This window comes from Colletotrichum chrysophilum, assembly GCF_026319265.1.
Source record: "Colletotrichum chrysophilum strain AFK26 chromosome Unknown scaffold_191, whole genome shotgun sequence".
NCBI lineage: Eukaryota > Fungi > Ascomycota > Sordariomycetes > Glomerellales > Glomerellaceae > Colletotrichum > Colletotrichum chrysophilum.
This window is the reverse complement of record NW_026517478.1, coordinates 15-22,791: the sequence shown is the minus strand read 5'-3', so window position 1 is coordinate 22,791 and position 22,777 is coordinate 15. Positions and strand designations below refer to the sequence as shown.

Sequence of the window (22,777 nt, the reverse complement as noted above, 5' to 3'; positions counted from 1 at the left end):
AGCGTAGGTAATGAAAGCTTCCGCGGGCATTTTCATCTCGATTTCTTACATTGACATGATGCACCTCACAAAAGGACGGATGGAAGAAACGTTTTTGCGTATAGTTCAATTCCAATTGGCCAAGAAGCTAACTATATAGAGATCTACCTAATAGCATGTACTGCCATTGAGACCGTGCATTGCCAGTATGCGGCACTCAATGCCTTGTGTGATGACTGTGCCCAGTCATCGGGCGCGTCATGGGACGAGCATCTTCAACCTGCTCACTGGAACCAAAATACTTGTCAAGCTCGCCTTCAAGCTCGTTACCCTCAATGTGTCGCATTTCCTTCGCACGCTTGACAGGGTTGGCGCCATCAGCGTGCGCGCTGGCAAAGATAACATCCAACTCCTCCAAACTCCGGCCTTTGGGCTCAGGGAAAAATAGCCAGACGCACGGAATGATGGCCGCGTTGAAGACGGCAAACATGACATATGTCTTGTATCCCAAGTTGGCAAAGGCTGGAGGGGTAATCATGACGATGAGGAAGTTGGAAAGCCAGTTGGAGCAGGTCGACAGGGCGTTGGCTTGGATGCGAATGCGAAGGTTGGTGATTTCGGCAGGGTACAGCCAGGTCATGCCGAGCCAGCCTTCAAATATGTGAGCGAAGGAGATTGTGTATGTTTGCATGGATTACTTACCAATTGCGAAGAAAGAGTTGAAGACAAAGAGGAAGACGGTGGCCGTTACACCGTAGCGGGTCTCGAGGTTAGGAGCCCCGTTGTCTGCGACAGTACCTGTAGAGACGGTACCCGCCAGGATAGCCATGGATGCCATCATGCCAAAGGCACCGAAGAGCATGAGCTTCCGTCGACCAGTCCTCTCGATGAGGGGCAATGCAACGAGCGACGCCAGGAAATACTCAGTGCCGTTTGCAGCTGCGAGAAGCCGCGACAGTTCGGGGCCAAACCCAAGAGAATTCTCAAAAAGGAAGCCAGCGTAGTAAGTGATGAGGTTGATACCGCAAATCTGTTGGAAGAATTGCGCGGCGATTCCGAGTAGCGTTCGACGAAGGTTTTGAGACGGTCCGTTAGTGAGGAGCTCCTTGTACTGGAAGCCACCGCCCTGACTTTGGACTTCAAGTGCCTCCTTGATTGCCTTGACTTCCGTGGTGACATCCTCATGATCAATAGGCTTGCCGAGAAGACGCGCCGTGACCGCACGGGCTTCTTCGGTGCGGCCCTTCATCGCGAGCCATCGGGGTGAATCGGGGAGATAGAGAAGACCAATCATCACGATGATAGTGAAGAATGACTGGAAAGCGATCGGAAATCGCCAGCGAATCGATCCCTCAAGGAAGTAAAAGCCATAGTCAACCTAGATAATTACGAGATTAGAATCAGAAAGGTTGCAAGGGAATAGAGAGATTACTCACCCAGTAAGCAATCATAATGCCTCCAGAGATGAGAGCTCCGGAAAGGGTGATGAGAAATCCACGCTGATGAGGTCGTGCGCACTCGGATTGCCATGTGGGAATTGCTGCAGGCCTGTTAGCTATGCTAGTGACGACCCAGTCAAGATAGGAAGCTTACTTGAGGTTACCATGCCATTTCCAATTCCGCCAAGGACTCTGGAAAGAGAGAAAAGAATGCTTGCATCATGTCAGTATCGTGTCTGCGATGGAGATGAGGGGCACAACGTACTACTCGTGAGAGCCGGCTTGCATGACGGTACTGATGACCATGATGGCGCTGCCCCAGAAAGTAGAAGACTTGCGACCCCACGTCTCTCCTTTGAAGAGAATGAGAAGCGCGCCCAGGAAACATCCGATCTGATAGACAGCCACGGCAGCAGCCTGTGTGTTGGGGTCTCCAGTGCATTGGCTGTAATCACGCTGCGTGCTTTCGGGATAATCAAGCCAGCACAGGGGATTCGACTTTTCCAGTGGAGTCATCAACACGATACTCTTCTGAAAATCATCCAGGGTGAGGAGGGAGCTCAATACGCCCTGGTCATAGCCGAACATCAGAAACCCGCAACTCGCTATGAAGCCAATGCACCAGTTCAGAGTCTGGCCCTCGAGAAGCTTGCCGCGAAACTTTAACTCGGGAAGATCGCCAAGCCTGGAAAAAAAGCCTCCCTGAGACCTGGGCTTCTCGTTCACCACGCGACCGCTGTCGGCGGACGAAGACGGGCTTGGGCTCCCGCTCTCGCCTGAGCGTTGTTGTTTCTCTTGCTTCTCGGCCATGATCATGCACGTCCGCGATGGTGTGGGAAAGAGGAAAAGAAGGATGATCCCACCAAGACTGGGCAGGTCTTGGAGAAAACGTGGCTTGGGGACGATGCGCGTCTTGTACTCGCTCACTTCTCACCTAGAATGTTGCTTTGCACCAGCATCGTGGGGCTCAATGAGACAGTCCCCGATGAAGGATGACTTGGCTGAGGTCATTTGGGACGTGTGTGGGCGAGCAGGCGCAAACAGAATGGAACATGCTGCTCGAGGTCTACCAACAATATCCACAAATAGCTCCAGAATCGCGTCTTGGTGTTCTTGGGCGTTGGCGGTGTTGGTCCGAATTTCTAGTCAGCTGCGGAGAAAAGCCCGAAGTACGGCCTTCCGGTTGACTTCAAAGCTCGAGTAGCCACATGGGCGCGAAAAGTTTCCGGCTCTTGCCCACTCAGCAGCGACGATCAAAGGAACCCTGCATTTCTTGGGCTCCCAGGATAAATGGCCAAGCCAAAGAGATAATGCCTTAGGAACTCCTCCAAACAAGAAGTTGGCCGAACGACGAGCCTCAAAAACTGCTTGCAGGTCACCAGTTGGTGGTGAGATTTTGGCTTGATGTGGATATCATAACCAACGCCGAGTCCGAATAGACGACGGTGTAGCGGCATTCTCCCGTACGGATTGCCAAAGAGGGTAACCCGAGGCTGGGCGAACCAAGACATTGAAAGAAATGATTGAGTGCAGTCAGCTGAAATGTCAAGACCTTTTATTCTCGGCGACATGGATGAATGACGTTGGCCAAGTTTAAGCTTATTTCTCTAGTTGGCTAGCGGTGGGGGTTTGATATCCACGATATCTTATCCCTCCACTTCCAAGTCAAACATATGCGGACCTCCCGCTTGGCAGTCTTGGTTTTAGAGCCTGTTTGGCTCAATTCCTTTCTCCCGCTCCGAACAAGAATTCCAGAGACGCGCAATTGGCGTGTATTTGAAAAAGGAAAAAAAAAGTCGAATCGTACAACGCCGTTTGGAGGTCGTTGGATAGCTTGATACTAGAAGAACGTCTTGGCGAGGTTTGATTGCGCAATCACGCCGTTGCTCTGTACTAGGGCTGTAATTTCGCAGATATCCTCATCTGTGGTCATGAACGGTACCAGATCTCAGGTCTTTTGATGTTCCAAGGTTTCTTCCCATGGCCTGAATTCATCGGGAGGTGGTAGAAAATTATCGTAGCTGGGAACTTGGCTGGGGTATGGGGAAGCGAGGCTGCCAACACGTCTTGCCCAGGAGAAACCCCCACCATCTCCAGTTCGTCCAGAAAGTGGGAAACATCAGATCTGCAGGATCAGCCTTGGATCCCCTTCACTCACCCAGGGGGTTTATGGTACTGCCTGCAGTATGCCTCTCGTTCCTGACGAATGGTCCCGTGTCTTAATGAGCCCGAACTTTTCTTCCATCGGTCCATGCATACTGTAGGGCTTGCTCCAATGAAATGCACGGCTCCCAAGAACGATTGCCAAGTATGATTTGCTATTGGTTGGTTGGTTGGTTGAACAGACATATCCGTCGTCCTGCAGCCAATGTTACCTTTTTATCCCCACGCTCACTAAGATTTGCCAGTGGAATTCTCAAGTTCCCCGCGGTTGATAAACCTTGGCCCAAGGTCTCATCGTAAACAATACCAAACTTTGCCTAAGCTGTGCAGCAGCAGATGAACTACAAGAGGAGCCTTATACTCAACCCCATCGATCTCACTGGTGCACCGGAAGAGTTCGAATGATGAAGGCTTGTTCTTTGGTAGCCGACAGGACGCACAATAACCGCGCGCAGACAGAGGCGTGTAACTACTACCTGACTATGGCGGGGGACTTCGGCGAATTCAGGGTGGTCTTACAGAAACATTTAGGCACGTAATAAGTCATGCCATGTACCCTGTCAGAAGAGACTAATAGATATCGTGCCTAGCAGAACTCTATCCCATAGTTCAATCACACTAGCAAACCTTTCTCAACGGACTTCGGCGAATTAGAAAGCCGTGCCTTCGGATGAACTCTGTAGTCAACAAATATTCAACGCGCAATATAATTATTTATACCTACTAGTTGCGGCCTCTCTGGAGTCTGATATATCGTCTATCCTGGGGAGAAAACAATCTCCCTGCTGAGGTGTCGTCCATAGGCCATCAATACTGACCGAGTCAACATGCCCTCGCAAGTTTCGTTAACAATCATTATCGTTGGAGCCGGGCCAGCCGGGAATACGGCGGCGGCCGCTCTGGCTTCTGACGGGCATCAAGTAACTGTCCTCGAACGCAACTCGCAACTCCAAACTCGTGGAGGGAACCTCATCGTCCAGCCCTCCGCCGTGGAATGCCTCAACCTGATCGGTGTTTCAGAATCTCTGGACAAGGTAGCTGTGGAAACAGTCAGTGAATTTCTATGGAGATGGAAAGACGATGCGCCATTCACGGAAACAAAGGCAATTCCCGATGGGACGATCCGCAAGCCTACCGACAGGCCATCACTGCAGCGAATCACCTACGAAGCTGCCATCAACGCTGGAGCCAAATACCTGTTTAAGAAACCTGTCTTTAAAATCATCGAGGAGCAGAACGACAAAATTCTAGTGATGGCGGAGGATGGCACCGAGTACTTGGCTGATATGGTGATTGGTGCCGACGGTATTAAGTCACGCGTCCGGGAGCTCATGTTTCCTGGACATGACATGAGTCCTATCATGACACCCGAGCGTATCTTCCAGACAGAGGTTGATATCGGCAGGGTACAGAAAGACCCAGTGGCCGCTCCGCTGGGCGTTCGCTCGCACCATCTCATGTTCGGCCCCGGACTTTACTGCGTCGGTCGGCCGACAGCTCATGGCACCGTTCGCATCCTTCTATGCAATCTGAATTATGGACTCCCATCCGAAGATGCGGATTTGGGTGGAACTTGGAATTCGGACGGCAACCCCGAAGAGATCCGTGAAATGTTCAAAGGGTTCGGTGCGCCGCTGCGTGCCTATATCGAGTGTGTGATACGTGGGGGCTACCCTATTGACAAGTGGCACATTGCCACAGCACCAAAGATGAAAACTTGGCTGGGATTTGGGGGAAGCTGCATTCTTCTGGGGGATGCTGCGCATGCCATGTTGCCGCATACTGCTCAGGGAGTGAGCCAAGGCATCGAGGATGGCTTGGCCCTGAGTACAGCCCTCCGCTGGCTCGACAAACGGGAAAATCTGTCTGCCATTTTGGGAAAATGGGAGACCCTCAGAAAGCCACGCGCTGAGAAGATGTTTGATGTCGGCCACCAGAACATAGCCATGTTCACCCTTCCAGATGGTCCGGAGCAAGAAGCTAGAGATCAAAAACTCTTAGCGACGGGTTTCACTGGCCAGCCAACGGACTGGGAAAGCATTCAAATGGATGAGAATGCCCCAAGAATGACACCTCAGTATACGAAATGGGCCATGTGCTACGACGTGGTTGCAGAGGTAAGTAACATTACACATCATTCAACTTCTCATTCAATGCACGTGCTGATGGGGAGTACCGACCAGACCAATAAGATATTTACCTAGCACCGCGTATTCTGAGAGACGACCTTTCCGGGGAACCTGTGGAGCGATCGGGTTGCTGTGCTAAAGGAGTACTGTATCAGGGGAGGAAGCATTTCCTCAGCAGCACGGAAGGGTGTGCGATTGATGTACTAGCGCTGTAGCGCCACTGATTTTCACTTTGGACCAAATTATCTCTGATTCCTTTTCTGATCGATAAATGGATTCGAAGCTGTAGATCCCCTAGATTGGGATATCGGGAATGCGGCATAATGGAGGGTTCGCCGAAAGCTTGGCCATCACCAATCGGGATGAGTCCCCTGATATCCCGAATGCTAGGAGAGTCTGTTAAATTGGAGAGTGTCATCCATGATACTAACATAACAGCATGTCTAGGATGCCTGCGCCATTATCCTTGCTCTAATACGGAAGCAATCAACCAGACAACGGCTTGACAAAAATATTGCCGGTACCAGACTTCATCGCTCACATCTCGGGGCCAAAGAACCATCGCAGAGTCACCAGAAGGGCTCATTCGCGAACGAAGATACGTAAATAACAGTAAGTCTCGAGCTTCAAGCTGGCCCACGATCAGTTTATAGCTTGTACCTACCCCAGTCAAGTCGGCTTCTTGAACCCGGAAAGACTACATACAGGCTAGTCGGCTCTGAAATCGGGGGCATTTCCAAATAAAGCCATTTTTCATCCATAATACCTCCAATCGGATTTCTCATCTTGACAAATTCTACGAATTACAACCATGTGTTTCTCTCTCAAGCAGATATTCGGCGATAACTCGCGAGTTCCTGGTGCTCTTCTGTTCCTTCCACCCGAGCCGCATCCCGAAGAAGCTGTCCAGGGTGAACTAAAACATAAACGGCTGCGGCAAATACCATCTGCACGCCGTCCAGAACGTAGACTTAGGCTTCGTGCGAAATGATGAACCCTCCATCGCCTTGAAGATACTCGATACCTCTAACAAGACTGCGCAGCAACATCGCTCCAGCAACCCAGTATGTAACGTGAGAATATCTTGGAGCAGAGTCAACTATCAACCCGGCCTTGTAGTCCTGCGACCTGCTCCTCTTTGCCAATTGGTCAGAAACCAGGGTCATATTCAGAAAGAGACAAAAGGCTGCAAGCTGTGTAATTAAGCCTGATATAATCAACGTTTTCCCAAGTGCGATGCCTTCAGGGTCGCCTGAAGCAGGCTCGGCCGAGCCAAAGACCTGAGTTACGAAACAACCCAGCTCAACAGTGACAAAGACGAACGTCATCAGTCGTGGTGGAATAACTATACGATCTCTCAAATGGAAAACTCTGATGCACTCTGTTCCACAGCTTGAGTTTTGGGACCGTAATCATAGAAGCTTGATGTAATTTCAACTACCACGGCGCCTTCATTTGACAAGTTCCTCAAATCGGTTTAAACGAATGTCAATTTGCTGTTCTTGAAAGGGATCAATGCCAGAATCATAGCATGGGTGTAGTACTTTGTTCGGTCAATCAGATCATCAGTCAACAGGCCAACTGAACCTCTCGTCTGCTTCGAGTTGACGTGACCAAACACTGCATCATCGGCATGTCCCAGTTCCATTCCCTGACGCAGATAGTTGGCTGATTCTTCCGGCAGATAATAGGCTGCACTGCGTGCCTTGCCCATCTTTCCTTCGCGATTCGCAACCACGATCCATGCAAAGTTTAGATACGCGCCGTTTGCATCCTCCGGGACTTCGACGCCTCCTTCAATTCCGACCCAATAGTCTGCATCCTTCTCAACCTCCTGAGCGTTCCGCACCCGAGTCAAAGCTCCCAGGAGCGTCTCTTTGTCGGAGAGCGGTTGGTCTGGGACACCGGAGGGGACGCTGACTCCCTTGAACTCAAATTCGCCAGCTAGAGCTAACTCAAAGCCTTGCTTTGCGGCATTGATTTTGACGGGATTCTTCGACGAGACGGCAACGACTGACCGCTTTTCGGAAGACATGATGACTGTTTAGAGGAACTCGTGAGCTTTGGTTCTTGTGGCGTTCTCTGCCTCAGATACTCAGACTTACAATTTCTGGAAATTTAAAAGCTTAATGCTATGATGTTCTTCTAGTAGCGTGTAGTGAATTCACTTTGCAATCTTTGACGAGCCGAAGTCGACGTTTTTGTTAGACAGGCTCGTTGCGTGAGTCACTCGGCGAACGAAAATGTGGGTGGAGTTGTCCTAGCAACTAGCGCTTCAGTTGACAGCTAGGTATTTTGCAGTAGCACGAAGGTCAGTTGCTTCACTCAAGGGTTTAAGTCAAGCAGAACGACTAGCAATTGAGTCTAGAAACGATCATCTCACGATCATCAGCATTGGTAGTGGATCGATCAGTGGTCCGTCGTACCAACTAGATCTCAGATTCCATTCGCTGGCCCCAAGTGGGCATTGATACACTGTTTCGAACCATTCCAATTAGCGGGCTTTTGCATGAAATCGATTAAAAATTTCAAGTCTACCAGGATTAATGATTGCGCCTCCTGCTTGTTGCGCTACGAATAATGTCTACACCCACGGATTGCTGATAACGCCTCTTCTTATCAGTGATGATAGGGTAGGGCGTCCTTGACAGTTTGACATCAGCGTGCATGATAACGATGAGGGGTATGAAGTTGGGTTAGCCAACCGTTGGTTTCCGTTTTCAACCGCCTGGCGTCGATGGCACATGATAAGATTCACTGACTAAGGCAGCGCCTCAAAAGCCCAGCGCTATCTAAATCCCCTCTTTCGCAAACAGTATCACCTTGAGTATAAATCAGTTTGATTTTGATTGGAAATTTGTCTCTCTGATTGAACAGGTGCGACGTAAAAATGTCTGAGATCAAGAAGTACACCCTTGGAGATTTCCAGCTTCAGAGTGGCGAGGTTCTACCTAGTGCCTGGATCGCTTACAAGACTTTTGGCGACCCTTCTCTCCCAGCTGTTGTGTATCCAACTTGGTATTCGGGAGCGGTTGCGGACAACGAATGGCTGGTCGGCGACGACAAAACCCTGAACCCGAAGGACTACTTCATCATCATTCCGGCGCTGTTCGGTAACGGCCAATCCATCAGTCCCTCCAACTCCGACGTCAGCCCATTCCCCGACATCACCTTTTACGATAACGTCCGAGCCCAGTATGAGCTTGTCACGAAAGAACTGAAGATCAAGCACATCAGAGCGGTATTGGGATGGTCCATGGGCGCGGCACAATCTTTCCAATGGGCGACGCAGTATCCCGACTTCACGGACATCTGTGTTCCCTTTTGCGGTGCCGCCAAGACCGCGCTGCATAACCAGGTCTTTTTGGAAGGAGTCAAAACAGCGCTGTTGGCTGCCAAAAGAGCTAGCTCCGCAGGGAGTGCTAAGGGACGCGTCGAGACCGCTGAGCAAAAGAAGAGCCTTCGCATCTGGTCTGATGAGGAGAAGGAGGTTGGCTTGAAGGCCTTTGGCCGTGGCTACGCGGGCTGGGGATTCTCTCAAGCGTTCTATCGACATGAGCTGTACAAGGAGCATTACAAGGCAAAGGATCTCGAAGAGTTTCTAGTCACCTTCTGGGAGAAGTGGGCTTTGAGCAAGGATCCAGAGAATTTGCTTGTCATGCTTCAGACTTGGCAGAGCGGCGACGTGAGTAAGCAAGAGCCGTACAACGGCGACTTCAAGAAGGCGATGGCCGCAATCAAAGCGAAGACATTGGTGCTGCCTTCCAAGACCGATCTCTACTTTCCGTAAGTACCCGCTTAGCCTAGTCATCATGCCGAAAAGCTAATTTTATGCAGACCGGAAGATTCTGAATACGAAGTTGCTTGCATGAGCGATGGTGTAGGAGAACTGGATGTCTACCCGTCCATTTGGGGACATTGGGCCGGAGGGCCCCCAGGGAACTTCGACGATGTAAAGTGGCTGGACGATCGACTGAAGAAGGTTTTCGCGACAGCGCCGAAGAGAGGTTGAAAGTCAGACAGGAAGTCGTTGTATCGAAACATGAAGATTGAGCCTTAAGCCACCAGCTTTTCACTCCCACCCTAATATTGTCTCATACACCTGAGTCGAGATCCGCATGTACTTAAGACATGTTAACCATGAATACGCGGTTATTGTCATCTATGCAACAACCCCCCCAAGACCAGTAGGAACTTCGCTCAGATGGCGACACGAGCCAAGTCCCGATACATATGGAGCACGCATCAAGCAAGTACGAGCACACAGCTGCACGGCAGCTACGGTTACAAATTCTGAAATCCCGTGCCAATCGAAACAGAAAGATGTTAAACTCAGTACACTTGACAGTTTCATCCTTAGACATCAACTATTTTGTGAATATTTCTTGACAGCAGTCATCTTGAAGCAGACTGTGCTTGCAATCTCAGTGATGTGTACCATTGGGCTTGCTGCCCTGGTGAGTCTATCAAATCACACGTGTCAAGTTATTCTCATGTGGAGTCTAGAGACTTATCTATGATTGCACAGCCTGACGGGCTCGCAACGAGAGGCGAACCGCACTAGACGGCGCCGAGTGTCCTCCATGGAAGAGAGCAGATGCCCATGGCTTCTCTTTCAAACAGTGTGAGAGAGATCATGGTGCTCCCGATTGTGTACAGTTCACCGGCTGTAAGAGACAGAGGCAATAAGGTCTCATTGCCCATATTTGGGCCGAGAGACATGAACTGGCAGTCTTGTGTACATTGGATAAATTGTTGACATGATGGACATTCCATAATTATCAGAAGAATTTGACCACACTTGAAAAACTCCTTGTCCCCTTCGTCTGAACAGTGATACTTTTCTAATTCAATTCTCTTAAATATCTATGACTCGTTAGACATGGTTGTGATGATTTTGATGAGGATATGAATCAATGCATCATGTTATTGTGTTCTACTACTTATTCCTCGGAATCTAGGAGCTGTATGAGCGGGGTTGTCATCCATGGCGGCTGTGAGGCTCACTGGCAGTAAAGTGCTGACAAGTATGTACGCTCAAGATCGTCGAAAAAAACATCATCGTCCCGGAAATGTGTTTTCCCCACTCCACCGAAAAGTCAATTCCAGAATGCCTTAGACGCAGCTAAAAGATGGATAGACTCCAACGATGGTACGATGTCCTGATGATTAATCCACGGCACGTCATCTTGACTCGTATCGTTCTCGGATGCGATGTAGCTGCGCAAAGGCGGGGTTCGACCGTGGAAAGCGCGGTGATTAACCCCGACGGCGATAAAAAGAGCTACAAATCGCACAAACATACCTCGGCACCTTTGCCTTTCTTCTTTGTGCACCATTACGTCAATGCAGCATATCAGGAGGAATCTGAGTTGAAATACCTTTCACATATTTGTCTCTGACATCTGCCAGATTGTTTATCCTTTTCACCCGAAGTCCCTCTCAACCCAGTCACCATGACCCAGAACAAGACCCTCATTTTCAAGAAAATCCCCACGGCGCTGCCAGTGGCAGGGGAGCATCTTGTAGTGGAGGACCGCCCCATCGACCTCAACGATGCCCCCGAGGGCGGTCTCGTAGTCGAGATTCTCTACGCGAGTTTCGATCCGTATCTTCGCGGCAAGATGCGTGATCCCAGCAAGAAGTCCTACTCGCCTCCGTTCGACGTCGAGGGGCCCATCACGAACGCGACCATCAGCAAGGTTCTCAAGAGCAACACCCCCGACTTCCCAGAGGGCAGTTTGATTGTCGTCCACACGCCCATCGCCGAGTTCGCCCGCGTGACCCCCACCGCCCTGCAACAGGCCCGCCAGGTCCACAACCCGCACAATCTCGACCTCGCGCTGTTCCTCGGGCCGCTGGGCATGCCGGGACTCACCGCCTGGTCCAGTCTGCACAAGATCGGGCAGCCGAAGAAGGGCGAGACAATCTTTGTCAGCTCCGCTGCTGGCGCCGTGGGACAGGTCGTTGGCCAGATTGCCAAGCGCGAGGGACTCACGGTGATTGGTTCCGTTGGGTCTGATGAAAAGCTTGAGTTCATTACCAAGGAGCTTGGCTTCGACGCCGGTTTCAACTACAAGACTGACAAGCCCAAGGATGCGCTGCCCAAATTGGCACCGGAGGGGATTGATATCTATTTCGAAAACGTGGGCGGCGATCACCTCGAGGCGGCTCTTACGAGCATGAAGGTTGGCGGCAGAATTCCTGTCTGCGGAATGGTAAGTTGAACCAGGGTGCCCGGTAGAGATGAAAGAGACCTAACAACGTGCGGATCGGCAACTACAACGTGTCGCCTGAGCAACAAGAGGGCATCAAGGGTCTGATGCAGCTCGTCTCCAAGCAGATCACCATGGAAGGTTTCCTCGTTGGTAACCCCAAGTTTGGCCCCGCTCACTTCAAGGAGCATCAAGAGAATATGCAGAAGTGGCTGGCCGACGGAAGTATCAAGTCCAAGCTGTCCATCACTGATGGTATTGACCATGCAGCTGATGGCTTCATCGGCATGCTTGTTGGCAAGAACTTTGGCAAGGCTGTGCTTAAGATCAAATAAGATGTCTCAATAGCTGAAGGCAAACGACGCAAAAAGATAAACAGCTGATAGTTGGCTGCATTTAGTTTCATCATGATGCATCTCATACAGATGATGGTCACTCAAGTTGCCCTTGCATTTGATTGTTGACTCTCCAGCCAATTAAAAAACATCCCTAGTATTACAATCTGAAAAAGACCACTTAAATACAGCCTGCCGAACCAATCTTCTGTGTCTAAGATGGAGGTCAGGTGATATGCAAATCACGGCCGTAGCGGCTATCGTCGGGCATCGACAGCAACAGGCTAGAGCCCAGGAAAGAAGTACGCGCCCGTCCAACTTTTTCGGCGGAATAAGATGAACTAACTGGATGATTTTCGTCGCGATTGTTCAATTGCGGCACGCGATGCGAAACCGTCGACGTCAAGTTGATCTCCAGACATCCACATTATAAGCAGTTCTTCAGTGATACGTGGTGATCTGAAATCTGGAGATTCTGGAGATTCTGGGGGATTTCTCTGGGGATGTTTCCACTAAAAGCCGTCCCACGTCAGACGCGTCCCACCTTTTGAACCAAACTCAGGCTGGCATCGCGCCGGCCCAAAGTCCTCAGTCTGTACTGGAACGCAGAGCCTCCAGTGCATCATTTAAGCTTAATCTAGAAATTGCCGGTGCTAGGAGTCAGCAATGCGTAGGGCGCAGGTTAATATGCGATGACTTTTTGCGATGGAGATCGTGGTATGGTTCTTCAATAGGTCAATGGGCGTGGCTCCGTGAATCTGGTAACGCGGTGTTCGTGGGCCAACAGTGAGTGCAACATTGATTGAAACACCATCGCCCGGGATGCCCTCCGCGTTCGTATAGCGCGCCAATCATAACCAAATCAAGATAAAGGTCTCCAAGACCGCCATTTCCTTGGAACCTCACAGTCTCGGGCAAATATGCGGGTGGGCGGACTCTGTCCGGTAGAAGGAATATGACAAAAAGTGCCTCGTTCCAAGGTAATACGCCATTGAGTGTCATTCATTGCTACGCTGGGAATAGCGGATGACAACCGTCGCACACACGGCCCACTATTGTGAACCTATGGCGCAGGTTTGTGTCTCCGTCACGCTCCGATGACTTGGGGAGGCATGCCGCATGTTTAGCCGATGACGGCCACGGCACCCAATCAGCTATGACGACTGTTGGAAACACGGCTCGACCATCCTCGACGGGACTCCTAACTTGGAGGACGCAAGGCCAAGCCACGGTCAGCGACACTAGCCTTGTCGGTTCCCACTCTTTCATCTCCAACGTCCCAATGAAAACATGCAAACTCCTGCGAACGCGCGCTCCCAACTGCCTCGAGAGGTCGAGTTCGCTGACAAAATTGGGTCCAGCTGGGCCCCGATGTCCCCGACGCGCCCAAATATCAGACGAGGGGGAATGAGACGGATGATCATCTCCTCATGTTGGTGCCTTTGGTGCCTTTGATGGATGGATCCCCATGCTTACCCCAGTGCGGAGAGCGGGGGAGCAGAAGCGTCTGGGGTTTTGGTGTTGAAAGCATGATTAATGGAGCCGCCTCTTGGAGAGACACTCTGTTTGCCCTTCTGCCCGGAAATATTTAAGACTTGGCCATGGTCGTCCCCGTTGCTTGGCCCTACTTGGCTCACTTGGCTCAACGTTGATCAATTGGCGCACGTCGCACAATCCCGCAGTGAACAGCCTCAATTTCTAGATCCCGCCAAGCTAATCTGAACGCTGCTAAGCTCACCATGGGAGTCAACGAAATCGACACCGTTCCTCACTCGGACGGTGCGTTCGAGAAGGACACCGGGGATCTGAAGCCCCAGACGGAGCTCGCCGAGGGGCTTGGAGGTGGAAAGGCCGCCGCCCTCAACATCGTCGAGAACCCGCTGAAGGTGAGTTTTGCGCCAAGATCCAGGATCATGAATCGAGAGACGCCCCCAAAATCCGCTGACACGCCGCCTTCTCGCAGCGCAAATCCCCACAGCAGACCGTTGAAGACGCGGTGGCATTCGCCGAGAGCCACAACCTGGGCGAACATGCCGCCCTCTTCGGCCGCGCGGCTATGGTCGCGCGCGACATGAACAACTTCAACGATGTCGCAGACCTTTCCGAAGAAGAGCGCCGGGCGCTCGAATATGAGCGGGACCACAAGTGGCACGGCCCGAAGATGCTGTGGTATTCGATCGGCCTCTGTGCCATCGGAGCCGCCACGCAGGGTTGGGATCAGACTGGCTCCAACGGTGCCAACCTGACATTCCACGAGGCCCTTGGCATCGACAGCGGGTCTTCCAGAGATGAATGGCTCATTGGTCTGATCAATTCCATCATCTTTCTTACGGCTGGTCTGATGTTGGTCACATTCGTTCCCCAGTTCTTATCGCAATTGCTAACCACGCGCACTGCAGCGGCGCTTTCATCGTCGATCCTCTCAACCACTACTTTGGCCGACGCGGCGAGATCTTCATCACGGCGCTGTGCCTGACTGCCACCCCGATCGGCTCCGGTTTCGCGCAAACATGGCAGGGTCTCTTCGCAGCGCGTTTCGTGATGGGCATCGGCATCGGCGCGAAGAACGCCACCGTCCCCATCTACTCCGCTGAGATGGCCCCCCACCGAGTCCGCGGCGCCCTCGTCATGTTCTGGCAACTCTGGGTCGTCGCAGGCATCTTTCTGGGTTTCTGCGCAAACGTCATCGTCAAGGACACCGGCGACATCTCCTGGCGACTCCAGCTCGGCTCGGCCTTCATCCCATCCTTCGTCTTGGCTGCTGGCATCTTCTTCTGCCCCGAGTCCCCACGTTGGCTCATGAAGCACGGCCGACATGCCGAGGCTTTCAAGTCCATGTGCAAGCTTCGCGCCCACAATATTATTGGCGCCAGAGACTTCTACTACTCGTGGGTTATCTACGAGGAGGAGCTCAAGGAGGCCCGTGGCGCTGGTTACTTCCGCCGCCTTTGGGACTGCTTCTCCATTCCCAGAATCAGGCGTGCCAACTACGGTGCTAGCACCGTGATGCTTGCCCAGCAAATGTGCGAACCCTTCCAACCTTCATCATACCTAGTTTTGTTATGCTGACCCGATTAGGTGTGGAATCAATATCATCTCCTTCTACAGCTCTACGATCTTCGTGAACGCAGGATACTCGCCGGTGGAGGCCCTGTATGCTTCTCTGGGTTACGGCGCCATCCAAGTTGTTGCGACGATCCCTACCCTGTTCCTCATTGACACGAAGGGCCGAAGGACTCTTTGCATGATCGTGAGTCAACATGAACCAAAGTTCTTGAACATAGACTAACAGCTCTAGACCTTCCCTCTGATGTGCATTTTCCTCTTGGCTGCTGGTTTGTCCCTTTTGAACCCCACTACAGATCGTGGACCAAAGATTGGACCGGTCGCTCTGTGAGTATCACCACTCGTATGTATGGCTTACCTAGGCTAACACTCTTGCGATCCAGTTTCATCTACCTGTTCACCATCTGTTACTCCCTCGGCGAAGGCCCCGTCGCTTTCCAGTACTCCGCCGAAGTTTTCCCTACCATCCAGCGTGAGCAGGGAATGGCCTGGGTTGTTTGCATCAACAACACCTTCGGTGAGTCTAGCAACAGTTCACGCTTGGGATATTAGACTAACAAGTTGTACAGCTGGTATTCTTAGCTTGACCTTCCCGCGCATGAGCACTGCCATGACTCCAACTGGTGCCTGTGAGTATTCCAAGTGATTTGGGTCCTAAATTCTGCGACTGACCTGTCGGCCACAGTTGGCTTCTACGCTGGATTGAACTTAATTGCCTGGTTCATGATCTTCTGTTTCGTCCGAGAGACCAAGCAACTCACCTTGGAAGAGTTGGATCGTAAGTCAAACTGTTCTCTCCTGCATTACGCCGTGTTGCTAACCCCACTACCAGAGGTCTTCTCCGTCCCGACGAAGCAATTCATCAGCCACGAGATCAAGTACTCTATTCCCTACTTCTTTAAGCGCCACGTCTTCCGCCAGAAGGTTCCCAAGCCTCCCGCGATCATCGCTGTCGCGAGCGAGTCGAAGAAGGACAACGGTTCCAACTCGGCTTAGATTTGACCGATTGGGCGTGGACATATTTTGTGTGGAGGAATACCCAGGACGTCGAATGGATGTGTTGTGATTGGTTCACTCGTTATGAGATATCCCAAGACTAGTACCAATCGAAACTTCGAGCCCATATCTCGGGTGCAGATTCGAATAGATCACGTCTTTTTTTTTTTTTTTTTTTTTTCAAACTCGAAGTTGGGTTAGGGGTAGTATTGAAAGATGATATGAGGTCTACTACTTTACTTCCTTGTCTAGACCCTCTTCACGTGAGACTGAATTTCTGCCTAATGACTAGCACAATAATTGGCGTGTAGAGAGACGCAGCAAGTGGATCACGATCTGGGTTGGGCCATGTCCTGGCTTCTAATTATTGCACTAACAGCCACGTGTAGCGTCAAGTAATCGAGCCAGCTGTGGCCATCGTCGTCATTGTCGAAACGGTTCTAGTCTAATCTTTACAGACTGCTATCGCCTCATGAATAGAATAGTCTACCACCCATGGTCCACTTCAACCGGCGCCTCTCATTTGATTCCACACAGGTACAGAATCTCTCCTGTGTCCGACACTTCGGAAGCTGTGTCTGGGTGTACTACCCGCCATCGGGTTGAAGTGGCGGAGGTTATGCCACGCCTGGTTGGTGATGTCAACTTCGAACCCCACAAACGTCCAAGAGCGGAGTGTGGGATGTTGACTTTGCTGCGAGAAGCTTTCTTGATAGGGTAAACGGTCGAAAGACGTAGGTGAGCGCTGCGAGGAACATCGAGATGCTGGGACCCGTATAGTCAGCAACGCGCTCTTTGAAGAAACCGATGTTTCCTAATGTACCACGACTTTGGTGAATGAAGCATCTCCAAAGAATGAAGATCGTTGGCGGAAGCCCAACGACGAGCGAAACAATCGCAACGATAGCTTCGAGAGTCATCTCCATTTTAGATGCGGGCCAGGTTTAAGACGGCGGCAATATTAGTCTCTTTCCATGAACGTATCTCAAAGATGGCCGTATCGAGGGTTCAGAGGAAAGAGCCAGGAGAACTGAAGTTGGAGAAGGAAAAAGGTAAGTATATTTTGAGGTTTGTGATCCGGAAGACGATGAACGCTAACATCAAATTTAAGAGCAACGGTAGCGACTGTTTTGGGGGGCTGCTATCTTATAACCTCGCCAGGGATCTGAAGGGAACCACAAAGATGCTGGAGGCCATTTTCAGACTTCATAATGAACCAAAAAGACGCAAATTACAGCATCGGGCGGACCTACGCCGATGTGCACACATTCCAGTGATGTCGCCCTCGGGGTCACTTCAGGGGTTTCAGACTGCGGAATAAACCAATAGCAGCATTCTCTGGCTTATTTTTAGTGGATTATGAAGCTGTTTCGTTTCCATTGCGACAAGAAGATGCCATCAGTCAAGTACGTACTTATCACCGACGGGTTTTGAGATACCGGACTTGACCAATGAAGGCACTACACCACGTCGTTGTCTCAGAAAAGCCGCCTCAAAAGAGGGGCTTTCAGACATTGGTCTCGATCAAGGACTTTGAGCGTGGTCTGAGCCTCATTTTAGATTCAGATACTGGCTTCAGCCAATTACAGCCATTAATGCTGATGCTCTGTGATGTTTAAAGGCTCTGGTTTCCCCCTTTGCTGTTCTTTTTCACATTACCAGCCACAGAGACGCTGAACACCTTCCAGCATTCCTTGAATCATCATTTACCCAAACTTTCTCAGCGGGTGCGCAAGCTGTCACTTCGTTGTCTCCTCGATCAAGGCCATGGCTTCTTCCTGTTCCGGAAAGCGGCCCTCTGATGCAGCATGGCAGAAACACAGATTTACCATAGAACGCATGTTCGTCAACGAAAAGAAGTCTCTTGTCGAAATAAGACATCATCTAGAAAGTGACGGGTTCCGAATCACGTGAGTCTACAGCTCTGTATCTAAATCACTTCTGCTGACTGATTTATAGCAAGGCACAGCTCGAATACAAGTTGAAGCTCTGGGGATTACGCAGAAGAACACCGAAAACCAAGGGTGATGCTGTCTGGCAATTCATTGGTCGTCGTGTTCAACGAAGGAAGCAGCAAGGCAAAGAAACCGAGGTCGTGCTTGACAAGCAAATCTTCGATGCTGCCAAAGTCTGCAAAGAGATTAAGCGGTACCAAGAAACCACAATTTCCAGATTCAATCAGCGTATGCCTCCGTGATTAAACCCTATCATACTTTTCTATGTGCTTACCTATACAGTGAGTCCAATGACCCCGGAAGGCCTAGAGATTTCCCTTTGCACCCCTGCACCCCTGCCCATGCGATTCTTATGGCCAGCTAGTATGCCTTGGAGCAGATTCCAAGACAACTTTCTACTCGGTAAGTCATACATGGGTCAGTGGTTTCATCAACACTTGTCTTTAACATTGTGAAGTCTTCTCTGGTCCTGGCTTATTCAAAAACATGAACAACATATTAAAGGAGTTTACATACCAGAAGCAAGACCCATCCTTCACCAACATACTACAGGTTATCACTCCTCAATATGCAGCCAGAAACAGCATTACTCAACTGGCCGCCGAGATCGGATCCATTATGCCAGAGACCCATGAGAATGAGCATTTTGGTCGGGCCAATCGACTTCTCCAGGGCACGGCCGACCAACAATATAGCGAATGCATCAAGGTAATTCTGTACAAGATTTCGAACAACCTCTTCTCGGTCGATGAAATCTCGCGCACGGAATGGGAAAGCATCGCCGACATTCTGGAAATATCAGACATCATGAAGCTACCTCTCCAACTCGAAAACATGACAGACGCGACAATGGCCGCAATAATGGAAAAGCTTTTTCAGCGTGCCATGTCTAATATCGACTTAGAGTCACCCAAAAACTCCCTGGATAAGTCCTCCGACAGCAGAATCATAACCTGGTCATTGCAATCCGGTCAGAACCCGGATATACGGATCCCATACTATGATATGTCTGCATTGCAAATCGCAGCTCGAAAGAGATTTCTGCCGCTAATGTCACAACTTCTGGACCATGGGGCTGATCCTGACTTGTCATATGAGCCGTGGGACGAGGGCGTGACCGTCAGATATTTGAATCCTTTGCTGGAAACAGTTCGTCACTACAACGGCTTCGATGAAGGACATTTGGGTATGATTGAGCGCTTGGGTATGATTGAGCGCTTGCTGAAGATGAGTTCAGGCGTTTCCATGGAATCTACTATCAGAATGATCATGGGCAGCAGAAGTTACTTCCCGGAATTGACGGAAGTGCTCACTCGCAATGGAGCTCACATATTCCAATCGATCAAAGCCAGGACTGATGCTGCCTGGTTCATCGACACATTCAGTATCATCGGCTATACGGTCAAATACAGTAGTAAACCAAACGAATTGCATCCATTCTTTCGCTTGCTAGAAGATGCTGGGATTCAGAATCGCTCCCAAATCCCGGAAGATGTTGATACGACAAGCATCGTTTTGCTTGCTGCGGCGGAAGGCAACACTGCCTTTCTAGACGACCTACACAGTTATGGTATTGATATTACCGCCATTGGGAATCTTGGATGTTCGGCAATACACGTTGCTGCGTACTACGGGCACCTCGAAACTTGCGAAAAGTTGGTCTCGGGGCGCTATGCGCCATTGAACCCGTTTGGGTTCAACAAGCAGATACCTTCTCTCCTTCACTTCGCCGTGGCTGGATGGAACTTAGATATCGTTCGTTTATTCCACCAAAGCAATGTCGACGTCAACGAGCCTTTTGAAGACAAGCAGGGAGAATGGTCTGCATTTTGTAGGTGGGGAGTGAAACAAGGTCGAAGAGAATGGGTCAGCCGTTCGTTCACTGCTGTTGAAGTAGCGATGGATCTCTTCAAGTACGACATCGCCCAATACTTACTGGAAAACGGAGCGAAGGCGCCACCCTTGGATCTCTATCCGGTCACATACCACCGCAATGACGACGCCGCGCAGGAACTTACCATGCTTACTCTAAATGCTGGAGCAGACTCATCTTGGGCAGTCTGTATACCATCAAACACCTATTCAATTGGAATGTGCTCTCGGTTTCGAGTAGCATTATATCAAGGAAACAATCTTTGGCACGGCAGTTGTTTCTTGATGCCCAAGAAAACGACCTATGGAACGATCCCAACATGTCGATCCTAGAAGCAGCTATAATCATCGGCCTCGAACATACGGTGGAAAACAAATTCGCACAGAATCCAGGTGCTTATGATCCCGGTGCTCTTTGTGCCAAGGTTATATTCTCTCCAACGTCCAGCGATAGCGTAGCCCTTCGTCAACTGCTCTCGAACCGCCCTCAATCCAAAGAAACATCACCTCTAGAAGCGCTGGCTATCGGATTGGCTGCATGGAGTGGCCAGACGGAAGTACTCAAGCTACTTCTAGCAGCATTTGACCAGCCGGGACCGGCCAAGGCACCCAGGAAGCTGCTCTGGGGCCTACCATTCTTTTCTATGGCCAGAGTTGTCGATCACAGGTTGCCTTTCGAGCATCGATCTTGGGAACTCCAATCCATTTCGCCGACCGTTTTCGCGCTCAAGTCGAAAGAAGCGCTGTCCCTCATGTTAAAGCATGGGTACAAGCCTGACAGGGTCACAATGCGTGCGGCGATTGCTGATTTTGATCGGGACATTCTCAAAACATTGCTGAAATCTCCCAGACTGTCAAATTTCCCCGACTACATCCAAGGGCCCCTGTCTTACGCCGTGAGGCATAAAAAGTACGATGTTGTACAGTTTCTTCTGGAAAATGGAGAAGACGTTAACGAGGACAATCATCATGTGAACGACGAGAACGACGAGTTCGACGAGAGTGCTAGAAATCCCCTACAGTCAGCTGTCGAGAACAAGGATCTATATCTCATTGATCTGCTACTTAAGTCCGGTGCTGACGTCAATGCTCCCGCCCCCAGACGCAGTGGGGCAACCGCTTCACAAATTGCAGCCATCACGGGGAGGCTAGGGATTCTGAGAACATTGATCGACCATGGAGCCGATATTAACGCACCCGGTGCTGAATCCGGAGGTCGCACAGCACTAGAGGGTGCGGCGGAGCATGGAAGGATTGATATGATCCAGTATCTTCTCGCCATAGGGGCGCGCACAACTAATAGAGATCGCCTGCAGTACCTTCGCGCGATCCGATATGCCCAGATGGAAGCGCACGAAGTCACGGCAAACCTTCTCAGAGGTTACCGAGACTGGACGACAGACGACCAAATTCTATGGACAACGTTGGTGGGGCTGAATCGTTCACAATTGGAATCCTTCAAGGAGGAGACACACGAAGTATCTCCGTCATTGAATCTGTTGGGGGATAACATGGCTCTCAAGGACGACGAGGTGGAACACGCGTCGAAGAAGGACAGCTCAGACCATCTGGAGCCTGAGGAAGACGTCCGTGGCCCCGTCGAAGAAATGGAGCTGCCTGATGACTTGCAGGACCTGGAAATAAGGACGAACGATCCTATGGTATTCATGATAGAGGAGATGTGAAGGGATTATCAATTGACGTTGGTGTCTAACATCATTATTTTCCTAGACATATAAGGAAATATAAGTGAAAATTTAGAAGTGTGGAAAACAAAAACCATTTTGAGGATAGACGGCTTTGTTTTAGGCCAAGGCACTCTAAGATTTCTTACTTCTGTTGGCCAAAGACTCATCTATGGATCACCTGAGTGTCGATGGGGATATCAGATCTCTGGCAAGCTCAGCTACCATCTCTCTGGCTTTAGCCCCCTTGGCTGTTGTCAACCTCTTGGTCGTGTCCTCAAGTTTGTTCCAGCACGACCTCAGTGAACTTGTTTTCGGTTCCCTTCGAGACACTCAAGCCAAAACTTGACATTGCCTTGACCATTCTCGGCCTTCAGTAGCTTCGCAATGTCCTCATCGTTCAACTTTGAGCTGCCATAGATCTGATTGACTCGGGCGCAGTAGATGATAAGCGCCGCCAACCCAGCCCCAAGAGCAATTGCGACTAATGAAGCGGTCTCGGGAGTCAAGCTTAGGACATGCCCCGGGCCACGGGGTGCTTCCCTGTCGAGGACCTCAACTCCAAGAAGTATGAAGTCAACGTTCGAAAGGTCGTCCACCCAATCGTAAGGAAGTTTCCAGGGTGAAGCCGTGTTTAATAAATATATTCAAGCTCACAGCTGAATTTTGATGCTTTTGCCAAGTTATCAAACATTTTACACCACTAGACGAGTAAGGACCAATGTAAATGGTAAAAGTTTGTTTCGGGATGCTTTTTGGGGATTTCGTCCCACCCTCAAAATCTAACCGAAGGGTATATGCGCTCTAGAGGAACCATATTGTAAGGGGCTGGCCCCTAGGCTTGTTCAACGTAGAGGTGCCGTCGATTGACTATTCTAAGCTGAAGAAGGAAGAAAGGACTTTACAAGGGTAGGCACCTAACAGCGGTGAAGCAGGCCGGGTT

At 50.5% G+C, this 22,777-nt stretch overlaps 7 protein-coding genes across 7 annotated transcripts; 5 read left to right on the top strand and 2 right to left on the bottom strand.

Moving 5' to 3' along the window:
- Window positions 1-196: 196 nt before the first annotated feature.
- On the bottom strand, window positions 197-2,228 carry COL26b_012800 (uncharacterized protein; the record flags this gene model as incomplete). Its single annotated transcript, XM_053185436.1, is given in 5 exon segments — window positions 197-630; window positions 682-1,357; window positions 1,416-1,478; window positions 1,498-1,519; window positions 1,684-2,228. 5 exon segments carry the CDS (start codon window positions 2,226-2,228, stop codon window positions 197-199), a joined length of 1,740 nt encoding a protein of 579 aa, XP_053030609.1.
- A 2,180-nt stretch (window positions 2,229-4,408) lies between these two features.
- COL26b_012799 (uncharacterized protein) lies at window positions 4,409-5,800 on the top strand (the record flags this gene model as incomplete). Its single annotated transcript, XM_053185435.1, has 2 exons — window positions 4,409-5,698; window positions 5,786-5,800. 2 exons carry the CDS (start codon window positions 4,409-4,411, stop codon window positions 5,798-5,800), a joined length of 1,305 nt encoding a protein of 434 aa, XP_053030608.1.
- Window positions 5,801-7,187: 1,387 nt separating this feature from the next.
- COL26b_012798 (uncharacterized protein) lies at window positions 7,188-7,745 on the bottom strand (the record flags this gene model as incomplete). Its single annotated transcript, XM_053185434.1, has 1 exon — window positions 7,188-7,745. One exon carries the CDS (start codon window positions 7,743-7,745, stop codon window positions 7,188-7,190), a length of 558 nt encoding a protein of 185 aa, XP_053030607.1.
- Window positions 7,746-8,600: 855 nt separating this feature from the next.
- COL26b_012797 (uncharacterized protein) lies at window positions 8,601-9,722 on the top strand (the record flags this gene model as incomplete). The annotated part of the gene is made up of 2 exons (XM_053185433.1): window positions 8,601-9,496; window positions 9,548-9,722. The coding sequence occupies 2 exons, from the start codon at window positions 8,601-8,603 to the stop codon at window positions 9,720-9,722; spliced, it is 1,071 nt and encodes a 356-aa protein (XP_053030606.1).
- A 1,444-nt stretch (window positions 9,723-11,166) lies between these two features.
- COL26b_012796 (uncharacterized protein) lies at window positions 11,167-12,260 on the top strand (the record flags this gene model as incomplete). Its single annotated transcript, XM_053185432.1, has 2 exons — window positions 11,167-11,928; window positions 11,964-12,260. The coding sequence occupies 2 exons, from the start codon at window positions 11,167-11,169 to the stop codon at window positions 12,258-12,260; spliced, it is 1,059 nt and encodes a 352-aa protein (XP_053030605.1).
- A 1,739-nt stretch (window positions 12,261-13,999) lies between these two features.
- On the top strand, window positions 14,000-16,322 carry COL26b_012795 (uncharacterized protein; the record flags this gene model as incomplete). The annotated part of the gene is made up of 9 exons (XM_053185431.1): window positions 14,000-14,146; window positions 14,224-14,603; window positions 14,660-15,283; window positions 15,339-15,510; window positions 15,559-15,653; window positions 15,710-15,843; window positions 15,896-15,955; window positions 16,012-16,104; window positions 16,159-16,322. 9 exons carry the CDS (start codon window positions 14,000-14,002, stop codon window positions 16,320-16,322), a joined length of 1,869 nt encoding a protein of 622 aa, XP_053030604.1.
- Window positions 16,323-20,469: 4,147 nt separating this feature from the next.
- COL26b_012794 (uncharacterized protein) lies at window positions 20,470-21,834 on the top strand (the record flags this gene model as incomplete). Its single annotated transcript, XM_053185430.1, has 2 exons — window positions 20,470-20,542; window positions 20,663-21,834. The coding sequence occupies 2 exons, from the start codon at window positions 20,470-20,472 to the stop codon at window positions 21,832-21,834; spliced, it is 1,245 nt and encodes a 414-aa protein (XP_053030603.1).
- Between the last annotated feature and the right edge of the window lie 943 nt (window positions 21,835-22,777).